Source organism: Chaetura pelagica, unplaced genomic scaffold (assembly GCF_000747805.2).
Source record: "Chaetura pelagica isolate M959 unplaced genomic scaffold, ChaPel_1.0 scaffold90, whole genome shotgun sequence".
Taxonomy (NCBI): domain Eukaryota; kingdom Metazoa; phylum Chordata; class Aves; order Apodiformes; family Apodidae; genus Chaetura; species Chaetura pelagica.
In genome coordinates this window covers 4,899,725-4,912,783 of record NW_009953496.1, presented here as the reverse complement: position 1 = coordinate 4,912,783, position 13,059 = coordinate 4,899,725, and the positions used below count along the sequence as shown (strand labels likewise).

The following is a 13,059-nucleotide window of genomic DNA, read 5'->3' as shown; positions in this document are numbered from 1 at the left end:
AAATTAAAACATCTCTTAAGAACTGATCTTGAGTTTTGTTGCTATCTTTGTACAGTATTTTCAGAAGTTTATCAATAAAAGAAGCCAGAAAAATATGTCAATCCATTGTTTCCAAAGCACAAGGACACAGTTTATTCTCTATTTGGGGATGTTTTTTACAGGGCTATGGCAAAGAGCTTGCAAGCCTACATTAATAATAGAGATGGCACACAAATATGACACTTTTCAAATATTTTTGTCTAGGTTTCAAATGGAAATATGCCTAGAGAGGAAAAGAGATTAAAACATTATGGTCGTACTAGTTTTAATCTCTGCTGTAAAAGAAGAGAGCTCTTTAAAGCCAAATTTCTCCGATATGTTCCATTTGGAATACTCTTCCATATGTAACCAAGTTTGCCTGCCATGAATTTGAGAGAAGCCTCAGCAAATTTGGGGATATAAAATCTTGATTTCCAAAGTATAAGAATGGAGGTGGATTATTGTTCCCACGAGTAAACTTTAAAAAACCCAAACAAACAGTGTTTCAGCTTTTCTTTTTCATTGATGAACCTTTAGCATCACTGTCTTTTAGGGATCTTACCTCCTTCTGCATGTTTCTCATCTTTGACACAGGTATCATGTAAAGACCCATTTGGATCACAGGAACACGGCTGGCATGGATCTGGGCTATCTGGTAATACCTAGAAAAACAAAGAGTTTACAAAACCGAATCTTATCTTTAAGAATTAAAACTTTTATTTACTTCTTAAACAAAAAGTGGTGGAGAACAACTTTTGTGTAGGTAGTTTGCACTTTAAGAAAAATTAGAAGGTTGTCACTCTTAGCCCATGCAGTCTAGGCATTCAAGTTATATTTGGATTTTTATTTAAAAACGTGTAAGTGACTTAGGTACAAACACGTTTTCAACTAAAAAAAAACCAAAACTGGTGTAGAAATAATAACAGACCCTTGTATAATTAAAATCAATAAATATCATTGTAGATTTTAAGCACTCACTACCTAAAGTAATATTGACAAATAGTTTAGTTGGTTTGGTTAGCAGAGTTCCAAGAATTAACTAGAGTTATTAGTGAGCAACTAAACAAAATAAATAAAAGTGAACATTAAACAATGGAACAATTTCCTTTTGTTCTTGAAAAGGTTACCTCAACCAAACTTAAACCTTAGTCTAATATGACAGTGGGAACGTAAATTCCAGTTCTTCATGAACTAGGTATATAAGCATATTATAGACACACACACATAAAATCCCTACACACACAGATATAGAATCCAAATTAACTGGATGGTAACTTAATTCAAAAGAAAAAAAATAATGCTGATTAAGAGATCAGTAGTCCTTTTCTCAAGCTCTAGGGCTACAACTAGTATATTAGGGAGAATGTAATCATTGTTATTTGTTGATGTATTCTGTGTTTGAGGATTGACAACCAATCAGACTAAAGGCCATGATTTACCCAACTGAAACTATACAGACAAAATATCAGGAATTTAAGCACACACTAATAGTGAAGCTATCTAAAGCACAGGCACAGCCCATACAGCAATACTAACAGTTATAAAGATGCATCTTCTAAGGGCTTCAACTTAGATGAAAATACAGACTTATATGCTGAAACACAAAAAACAATTCCCGCTACACATAGAATTTCAGTGGCTATTAATTCTACATTGCATTTAAAAAATAAAAGTTACAGACTCCCTTCAATATCAGACATAGCAGTATTTATTTGATCTTTGATATCAGATCTTGAAATTCATTACTGAGGCAAGAGTTCTGTTTACAGGACCACATCCTCCTTAAAATTAAACTGAAATACAAGCTGGAGGCCCTGACCTCAAGTGCATTCCTTCATATCAACACAATCCACTTTCATATTTCTGTGAGCATTTACAGATTTCCAATTGAAAAACAGCTAGTACACTGTCAGAATTAGAAGTTAAACTTCATAAAATGGCAATCCAAAAGGTCCCCTCTCTTTTTAATATGTTAACTGCCCATGCTGCAGTGCTGGTTTGAACGCTTTTAAGTGACAACAGAACAGGCATTTACCCCTTTTAGTCTGAAGTAACCATCGATGCAGGTCTCGCAGTTGATGCCCCCAGTGTGGCCTGTACAATTCACACACACTCCACCCCCAATGTATTCTCCATGGACGTTCAAACTCTGATTTCTGTCTGCGATATCCTGATCATAGTAACACTCTTCAGTCTTCCCATGACAGTTACATGCTAAAAGAGAAGGAACTGTGTTAGTTAACACTTCCCAGCTGGAGATGCCACGCTCTTACTTAGGTATTAAAAAGAGTTGTTCAACATTTTATCATGGGTGCTGTGTGCGTTGTAACTGGAAGCACGTCCAAGCATTCATTTACTACTTCAGATGTGAAAAGTCACCTGGTCTCATCACAAACACCACCTGGAATTCTGTATATTGTATTTTTCCCATGATGTTTTGTATGGGGGAGAGTTAGCCAGTTGACAGATACAGTCTAATTAAGTTCTTCCTGTTTCATCTTAGAATATTTTTTTTGTGTTTAAATTGATAGTCCAGAAACCTTTTGGTGGTTGCACATACATGTGGTTCATGAAAGAGTCAGCTAATTTAAAATACAACAGAATTATAAGGGGAGTGGCAGAATGGTATAAGTAACTTAATTTCCATGAAAGCTGAAAGACACACTAAACCATCTGGTTTGCACATATGGATATAAGAACAGGGTCCCAATCTTAAAACTTCTTTAGAAGTTCAGATTTGAACTCTTAGGCTTCAAGTTCACATTCAGGAGAGCTAATCAAATAATCTTGTGCTGTGAAAATGAGGTAGCTCACTTTCTCCCTTCCCCTGTGGTATTAAAACATTTATTTCCACATAAAGAGAAATTCAAAGCTCGTTAACATTGTAGGGAGTCATTCTCCTCACATCTGAACCAGATCCCAAGGACCTGTTTCTACCATGAAAGTATCACAATTCACTGAGGGTTGCACTGGGCATAAGAAGTGTCTCTCCAAAATTAAACATGAAACAAAATGCAACCTAATTTCATTCCAGAATGCATTGCTGGTGCAGATAGAGTCCCTACTGAAACAAAGACCTCTGTGACCAAAGTTTACATGGCATAAATAAGCAATTACTGCTTTAATATAGGGATATCTCTTTCTCCTAGTTTATTTTTAACCACTCATGGCAAAACTATAGCTGTAATCCCACAACTGAATAAACACTTAAAAGTAATGGAGCACAGGATTTTATTATGTTCAGAAATATAAATATAAGTGGTATATGACCTTTGGAAGTTAAGATGTTGAAGTTCAATTACAACTATCCTTACTACAGCAAATCTGAGAATGAAATTCCTGCCCTGTGGGAAGGTGATATTTTAAGGTATGTTTTTATTCCATCTTGGAAAACTAGATGCATTGTTTCTTCCATTTAAAAAATCAGAAACTCCAACTGCATTTTAATAATGTAATTTTTTTTTTTCCACAAGGCTGAAAAGTAAAAAATATAAAAACTGCCATTTATACAAAAAAGGCCATTAAATTTTTATACAATGAAAAATCTATACATTAGTTTTATTTTTTTTACTTATCAAGCTACAGTCCTGTGATTTTATCAAAATAAAACCACCATAATTATAAAAATTAAACACATCAAAATAATTTTTATACAGTATTTCACCAGTATCAGCACCTTACAACCATGATTTTACATGTAATTTTCCTGTTAACTGTTTTTGTGCCAGTCTAAACAAGTGAACAACTGATCCATAAACAAATGTCATTAGAAATAAAAATTAATTGCAAAATCATGTAGGACCTGATTTCAGTTTTCACCAGCAGCTGCAACAAACTTTCTCTTCTGCACTGTTTTCAACTTACGTTCACATTCATGCTTAACCAGGAAAGTGCCAGCATGCCAAGGCTTTTGATGGAAACCAGGACAACACTGATCACACGTCTCTCCGCATGTGTTATGCTCACACTGACAGACAGATTTCTAATTTAAAAGAAAAACAAATATTTACACAATGTGCTGATTAGAAGAATCTGTCCATGTACATAATCTGCATTCCAGTTCAAATTATGGAAACATTAACATTCAGAAGGGCTATACACCGTAATTCCCCTGTTTATGCATTTTTATTCATTTATGTATCCTGTATTCACCAAGTGAGAGACAAAAGACTGTGTTTAACTTCTGCTGCTCTATTTTAAGAAAACAGCCATGAAGCAAAGGAAGATAGTTGGCTAGAGAATCTAGGGAGGATTTAAGAAAAGAGGAGAATCTAATTCCAACTGGCTGAAGAAACAAGGATGAGAGAATGAAAGTCCTTCAGTACAGCAAATAAGCCAAAGTGCTGGAAGCCCTTAGATAGAACTTCACATTACAGGAACACTGGTCTGATGGCTAGCTGATGCTAGGAGTGAGCCCTTCACCCCTCCCTGAGATGTAGCAATCCTGCAGCTGCAGAGTGAAATCAGTCCTGTTGTCTGATCCAATAAAAATTGGCTTTTCTTTTAACTTTCGCATTACATTTTTATTGGATGTGTCAATTCATCACGTGACCTTCTGACTGCATAACTAATTCTATGCGAGAGATAGTAGGACCTTTTAATCTAATAAGAGATGAGAGAAGGCCCAGCCTTCTAGTCACTTTCCAGTTCCTCAGCAGACCACCTTAGTCCCAGCATGAAAATATTGCTGTATGGAATCATCAAACTCTCTGAGCCACAAAAGCAGCTTGGAAAAGATAAAAGAAACTGTAGTTTGGAGAAATGAGGAGAAAAATAATGTCTTCCCAACAGTCATTCAGTGGAGGTGATTCTCTCTAGTCCTTTAGAAGCCACTCAAGGTCAAGGCAGCAAGTTAAACTGGAGAAATTCTATGGCTCACAGGACAAAGCATGAATCTTGCAAAACAAGGTTAAGTTAAGGAATGCTTCAGAAAAGCAAGGCAGTAAATTCAAGCAAGTTTATTATTTGTAATGCTAGGGGAAAGATGCATTGTGTTAACCACTTCAGTAATGATGTTTATAAGCCAAAGCCTTTGTTGTAGCTCCATCTTAAGACTACTCCTGGAGAGCTAAATCAAGTAGTCCAAATCTCTTATGGCTTGATACTGGTCAGACTACAAATATGTAGTTGCATTTGTGTATGTATTTGTCATCCTGCAAAACAAGACACCACTTTTGTCAAAATTCCTTTATCTAATAGACAAACTATCTGAATTGCAGTCTGTATTAATTGCAGTAACAGCACTTACTTTCTTAAGTAGGACCAATTCTGACAGATGGCACTAAAACAATGCTGCTGTTTGGTAACTAAGGTTTAGAAAGATTGAACCAAGGAGTTCGTAAAACCTTCACAAGGATCCATAGAAACCTTAGAGGTTGTTTTTTTAGTCAGTTCCATCACAATGGATTAAAGTCATATGCAAACAAAATTCTATATTAAATCCTACAAAATTCCTACTTAAGTGAAGAGTATATTAACAGATCCTACATTGTGGCACATTTGTACTACTAGTAGATTGCAAATTCTGTATTAGTGATAATGTGTGCAGAGATCTGGGCCCTCAGTAACAAATTATATTTCTTTACTTCAATTACATTGTTTACATATTTATTGATGGTGTAAAAAGAAGCTAAAAGTTGGAAGACATTACAAACAGCTTCATGATTTTCCAGACTAGCTTGACTGATCACTCAGTTAAGATTTCCAGCATAGGAAATGCACCATTCTAGAGCCATCATTTGTTTGTAAGTATAGATTAAATACTTGACAGTCTTAGGAAACACCCTGATTAATATCAACAAGGAAAAGACAGACTGTTAGAGCTCATCTCTACAGCTATGTAACATAACTCATATTTCTATTGTTCCTAGGAAACCTTTGATATGGACTGAGTTATCTGAAACCTCTTTTTAATTTCAAAGCAAGTGTCCGCTGACCTTGTTCAAATGTGGAAAACAGACATAAATTCACAGAACTCTGAGGAATATCAAGATTCTTTTCTCACATTCTGCACTATGAAAAAGACACTAAAAAAAATAAAAAAAAAAAAAGGAAAAAGGGAAAAAGAACAAAAAGGAAAAAAGAAAAATACATACATTCGTTGCTGGATCCAGTGGACAAGCCTTCGCATGGCCTGAACATATACACATGCCTCCAACAGAGATATCTTTTATAGAATAGTAATACTGTAAGACAAAATAGAAATTTAATTGCTAAGTGGATTGTAAAATGCAGGTGCCAAACTGCAGAATTAATTTCTGGTTATGAAAGTGTCAGGCCCTGTTTTATTTCCTTTTTGATCCATTACAAATATAGCAGACAGTGTAATCCAAGCTGCCAGTTGATCAACAGATTTAGGCTTAGTGAAAGGAAGCATATAAATTGGCACAGTTCCATTTGTTTGAAGTCGCAAGAGCCATGTCAATTTACACATACCATACACCAAACATGAGAACAGGAAAAGGCTATGTGCACACTGCATAATAAAAAGTCAGATGCTATAGAATTTGTTCCTTTCAGAAAACATGAAAAGACATTATGATGGGGAGAAGATAAAGGCTAGAGCAAAAACTGAGAAAGAAACACCTTTATTCACCTTAGCTGGGTCTTACTTGGATCTTCGCTGGACTGTGGAAAGATGAACTGGTTTTCAGTATTGGCCTTTTAAATGACTATGAAACAGTCTTCATTACTGAGATCTAAATTACTTTTGACTTGTTGCTCTTATATTTGACCTTTTTTTTTTTTTTTTCCCCCCCTTGGGTGGGGATTCATAACCCTAACCAGAAAGAAGGATGGAAAGATAATGATGGACTATGACTTCTGGGAAAAGTGCATCTCACATGTCATCTTGTCCATTTTCATCTGTTTTGGTGAGGGTCCTGTAACATCCTAACAACTGGCTAATCAAAACATACTTATCCTATTTGCAAATGTTGATGTTTCTGTGTTCAGTTCTTTTCAGGTCATTAATAAATACACCTAACAAAACAGGAACTCATATATCTGGCAGTTAGCCTTCTAGCACAGAGAAAATGTACCATTTGTGGATACCCTTTGTTTCCTGTTTCGTGGAATAGCGGCTTGTCTAATGTCTTCTATAGGAAAAGCCAGACAAGGATAGCAAGTTTCAGTTGCTCCATGTTCCTTTGAGGACAGGCTCATGGAGAGATGCCATTCAGAAGTTATTTTTCTTTGTTGGTTTGAGAAATCTGTGGATCATCCTGCACTAGGTTTTCGTGAGTATAAAGTGATTTTAAAGTTTGAATTCAATTTTGTGGGTTTTTTCCCACTTAGAAGCAGATTATTAAATGTGCAGTCTGACGTAAAGAGTTCCCATGATTAGTGAGGCTGCAATAACTGCATTCAACTCGAAGGGTTTCTGGATTTCTAATACAAAACAGAATGGTACAAAATTCAACAATTTCAGAAAGAGCCAGCACTGTTTGTATTTAGAGGAAGAAATTAACTAAAGCCAAGAATACAAATACTTCCCTGGTATAATAATAACATAATAGAACTTATTACAATGATATTCCAAAGTTTCCAAAACAAAAATAAGATGACCAGCAGAAACATGAAGTGAGCAGATGGTAAAAACTGTGGAAAGGTATACATCTCCCAAAACAGCTTTTAAGAATGCTTAGGAGAGAAATCAGAGGAAAACCAGAATAATACACAACATCTGAGCAGTAGGAAAACAGGGAGATGTGGCATAGGAAGAAAGCATAGATTGCAGAAAGAAGAGACAGGTGTGTGTGCACACAGGGAACAGTGGAGAAGAGTGAGTTTGAGTGCTGCATCCATTCTTTTAAGCTAAAGCACAATGTAGAATTTTACTGTTAGCAACAATCATATAATAATGTTAGAACTGTGGCTTTCAGGCCCTAGGATTAGTAGAAATTCTCCTCAAAGTAAATGTTCAAGGAATATTAAAGATAGCAGAAGATTGAGCAGAAGAGGCAAGAAGACACTATCTTATAGTAACCAGTTGCCAATTACCTGCATCTAAACATCTGCAGCCAAAGGAGCTGTGTGCTCCTGTTAATAAGCATGTAATTGATGTTAATAACACCACTAAGCAGAAAATAAAAAATTTTTACTTCTGCTATAGAAAAAATGATAAAATACTGGGATGAGAGCATTATCTAACACCAGGATTGGGACAGATAAGAACAGGTGTTCATCATCACCCAAAATTTCCTGTGCCAAACAAAGGCAGGTACAACATTTACAAGTGTCAGAGAACTCCTACACATGCATTTCTACTGTCTTGCCAGAACTTACCCTTCTTGTAACAATGGGATCAATTTCAGTAGGATCTTTGTGTGCAAACATCATTAAATCAGCATTTAGGGTCCGTATCCTCTGAAATCTCAGGCGAATAAAGCGAGCTGAGGTGAATTCTAGTAACACGCGCGAAGGATCATCAGCACTAGGCCGTCCATTAATTAGAGAAGTATGAATCTGATGAGACAATTATTAAAGCAATAAGGCATTAGATGACAGCAAATCTACCATGATTACACCAACAAATATTACAGGCACTGTGTGAATGGACTGTGTAGATGGAAGAAAACCTTCCTTTAGAAAGCAGATTTTCCAAAAAAGTATTCCATGTGCTCACAGACACCAGTTATGGAGAGGCTTTACAGTAAAATCCTTTTGAGCAAAGGAAAGTCACCAGTTGCAGAAAGACTGTGGCACAAACTGCATATATGTACCTCTATAATAGTGTCCATGGCACAGCCAACTCATCTCTCCTCCTCTATTCCAAAATAGGCATTTTCAAGTTATTGAACAACAAAAAGGGCTAGAGGATGGTACTTGGAACTGGACTCAGAATTCAACAGGGGTCGGTACGCAGCTCTTAGACTGGTCGTCATCAAAAGACTTTTGAACTGCTTGTTTTCTAAAACCAGGATAAGGTAACTTCTGACGTACTGAAAACTGCAACAGCTAGATGAGACAAAATAAGTATTCATAAGCTTCTCCTCTTTCCCACTGTCTCTTTACACAATACATCTTTTTCTTTGAATCTTGTTCTCAGCAAGTTGAAGCAATTTCCTGGGTTGCAACTGTTTTCTTCTGGTCCCTGAGGAAAATGTTTATTCCTCCTGAGAACTCAGCACTTGTTTTTCCAAAGATGCTACCAATCTCCTCTCACACACTGTAAAGATTGTCCCCCTTTCTCTGCCTACCCTACCCTAAAGTCTAGAAGTTTTCTAGGCAAATGTGCTCTGAGGCTCTGTCATAAAGAAACTCTGATCCAAATTGCAGCATCAAGGGCAATACAATCTTCTTCCCCTCCTGTCTTTTTAGCTGATCATGGCACACATTAGCTGCGAATCAAGAGAATAAACCAGATGGGCTGCTACAAAGTAGTTCTTGGAAAAGGCTTACAAGAAGAAGAATGTCAGGTATAGCAAAATATTGTTAATGAGCACCTAGGGGAAGGGAGGAAAGAAACCTTTAATTTCCCTGTATTTTGAAGTGTTAAATTTTAATTGGAGCATTTTTAATACAGGCTGGTAGACTGAAATAATGTTCAGATGCTGAGCCAAATGTGCAGAACATTCAAATGTGTAAGGGAATTATTTACTCTCTGCAATGAACATGTGCACCTTACCTCAGTGCTCTGAGTGAGAGGTTGAGCCATACAGCCATTTTCTACCATTGAACATGATCATATTACTACTGTTTTAGACAAAGTGCTGCACTCAGAATGCCAGCTGGCACTCAGCAGTTGCTGCCTCGTACTGGGGGAAGAGACCGCAAAATTACTGCTCCCAGCAAAGTAGTAGTTCTTCCTTTCCTGGAGTTTTTGCAGGTGCTGGATAGAAAGCTTAAAGAGCAACTGCTGTCTTGCAATGGCTACGTCACACTATTAACTTTATTTATTTTCACTATCAACAGGGAAACCCTAAAGCTCATTATGTCCAGCATTCTGCTCCACTATATCCACAGGTAGCCAAAATCACTGGAAGCCACTCTGCCAGGAGTAACTATCAGTTATATATTGTCTAAGTACGAATCAGCACCTCTAGGCTTCTGCCATGTTGTCTCCAGGAAGAGGTGATATTGCTACCTCCTCCCAAGATCATAACATCACCACTTCAAGATCTGACTCAATTTTGCTCCTGACTACAAGTAAATTAAAGGAGATGGGTGACTGGAAATAAACAGAATAAAATGGTATGAAAAATACAGAGTGCAAACAAAAGATTATAATAAAAACCCCATTGGAATCAAAGAGGAGCTCCTGAGTAGGAAACCTCTGGGTACAAGCAGGACAAAAACAGGACCAGAGAGAGCAAATTTTCTAAAGTCCCCTGTGAAAAGAGAGAAAGGAGAACATGTGCAGAGAGTAAACTTCAAAAGAAGCCTGCAGATGGTGGCAATAGGTCCAATGGAAATTGATAGATCTTTCCAAAAGAAGTAAGATTTTAGTAAGAACACTAGCTTAAAGAATTCTTTGCATATTTACCTGTGAGCAAGGAAATACATTTCTTTTGAGTGTGTTTTCACACTGTCACCTCCTTCCTTTAAACAGAATCCAAAAGATTTCTTTCTTACAGGCATCAAACAGAGTTGGGTTATGGTTTCAAGCACTAGAATTCTAAAGACCAGACTTTGATATTCCAGAGATAAAGAAGAAACATATCTAAAGTAGTGCTGAAAACAATCCCTAGGTCACTCTGAAATAGCAACAGCACTGTGGCTATAAGCAGTATGGCAGTCTGACTATGTTATCAAAAAGACAAAAAGGCTTTTAGGTGTGGGAGAAGAAAGAGGCAGGTAAAAGGTAATGTGTCAGAATACTCAGGTGCCCACAGAGAATTAAGAGTGTGACTCACAGACACAAATTGACTCCAAATGACAAGGTTGACAAAAAGCAGTCATATATTTTGATTTATAATTTTTTAAAAATAACAAATTTACTATTAAGACACCAATGGGGGAAAAAAACCCACAAAAACAAAACAAAACAAAACCACAAAAAAATCCCACCACCTTGGAGTGATAGTTTTACAGAATTAAAATGTAATTTAACAAAATAAAATAAGAGAAATCCTTTTCAGAACAGACCCCTTTTTTAAAAGGTTTCATGGATCCATCTGCCATCAGCTCATGTATTTGGTAAGGCTAAGCTAACGGAGATGATGACTTCCACTTATATTGTCTTTCATGTTTGTGCTTAAATGTTTCAGGATTTCATTTAAAACAACAAGCAAATAATTTTTCATAGTTATTGAAATGTAGTTATACTCTGTGTGAAATGTGGTACCTGTTCAAACATGTACACTAAAATGATACTGACATTAGGAAATTAAAACTGGGTAGTTTCATCAAAATGAATCTGAAGAGATAATTTTAAAGAGGCCAAATTAATTACTCTATATTTTTTCTCCTCCTCTCAACATCTGTGATGAAATAATTAATTTCTCCCTAGAAATATTTAGAATCCACTTGAAGTATGTCCAACTAACTTGTTTCTACTCCTTGAAAAGAGAATAACGAAGAAATTAAGAGTACTTTGGGAACATCTGTCATTAATCAGGAACAAACAGTCAGAATTTTAAATAACTTTTTAAAAAGAAGTTGATATAGAAATCAGTCTCACAATATTTTCAATATGACTCTCACATCACTGTGTTTTTCCAGAGCACATTTCCTCTTTTCATCTCTGCCCACATCTTGCACCTATTTGTAAGGCACTGTTTGCACAATAGCACATTTTCAGTCGAGACACTAACATGGCCCCCACTCTCTAAGTATTTTAGGATCAGGTCTGAAAACTGTTCCAGTGAATACAGTCCTCAATATCTATCTACTGTTATGCTATCCAAGGTCATTATAGCACTTCATATATAGCTCTGAGGCCCACAAGAGTAGCCCCATTTTCACACAGGCAACTAAGGTCCCAGGTTCCTGCCACAGCTGAACATGTACTCATCATGAGCCACACTAGAGTTCTGCAGCAGAGCTAAGATTTAAAGCTGAGTCTACCAGGAAAATATTATTACTTTAATCCATCCATTGGGATGCTACAATTTGGATAATCCAAGAACCCATGAGGGAACAATCTCAATTTTTGCTCAGGTTTTATGGACCACTTTTATTTGTTAATTCCAAGACTGAGATAATCACCATTTTGGATTCTGAAAGGAAGCTGTATAGACCTCAATGCTAGAAAACGTTTCTTTAACAAGGAATTTTTCCAGGATTATATTTGAACAAATGGGATCTTTGGGGAAAAAGAACATTTTATTTAGTCTTATGTGAGGAGAAAAGATGGGCTGTTTTCCACATTTACAAAACATCTAAATGTTACCACTGTCCTGGTTTGAGCCAGGATGAAGCCAATTTTTCTTTTTAGTGATTTTTTTTTCCTTCAGTAAGCTTTCTTGTAACTAGCAACAGTGTGTTCTGCTAGGCTGATAAGACAGTGGAATGTTTTTCTAACTACTGAGGCTTCAAGGCTGCACCTGCACTCTGCCGGCTCAGACACTATGGGGAGATCTGTGACCCCCCCGTAGGAGGCTGAGTTAGACGGACAGCAAAATTGGCCAAAGATATTCCATTCCATATATCTACGTAAGCTCAGAGGAAGGTCAGAGATCACAGAAGACACCTTCCTTCCTTCTTCTTCTTCCCTTCTCTTCCGTCCATGGCCGGCGTCCTGGGAGGACTCTGTTCATCCATCACCGTCGATCCTCAGGCTTGATCTCTCGTGACCCCCATAACTCTCTGCTTTCTCCAGCAGCAGCTCCGGGATTCCTCGGGACTCTTCCCAGTTCAGGGAAGTGCTGTGGGAGTTGCTGGGGTGAGGGGAGGCGAGAGGCTTTTTGCCCATTCCTGAACATATCTGTACATAATTGTATATATTTTCTTGTATCATTCATTAGTGTTTTAATTAAAGCTGTGTAGTTTAGTTTTCAAACCAGCCAAGTCTCTCTCTTTTTCTCTCTCCTTCCCTACCTGGGTTGGGGGGAGGGGGGATCGAGAGCATTGTTGTCGGACCTGAGTCAAACGGTGACA

The 13,059-nt window shown here is 37.0% G+C and overlaps 1 protein-coding gene across 1 annotated transcript in view; it reads right to left on the bottom strand.

Moving 5' to 3' along the window:
* LAMA2 (laminin, alpha 2) overlaps positions 1-13,059 on the bottom strand; it is a 283,511-nt gene that overhangs the window by 226,354 nt on the left and 44,098 nt on the right. The window contains exons 5-9 of the mRNA XM_009999216.1: positions 8,305-8,484; positions 6,114-6,203; positions 3,883-4,000; positions 2,054-2,232; positions 581-680 (exon numbers count right to left, since the gene is read on the bottom strand). Coding sequence (XP_009997518.1) covers positions 581-680; positions 2,054-2,232; positions 3,883-4,000; positions 6,114-6,203; positions 8,305-8,484 — 667 coding nt within the window. The remainder of the gene's footprint in view (positions 1-580; positions 681-2,053; positions 2,233-3,882; positions 4,001-6,113; positions 6,204-8,304; positions 8,485-13,059) is intronic.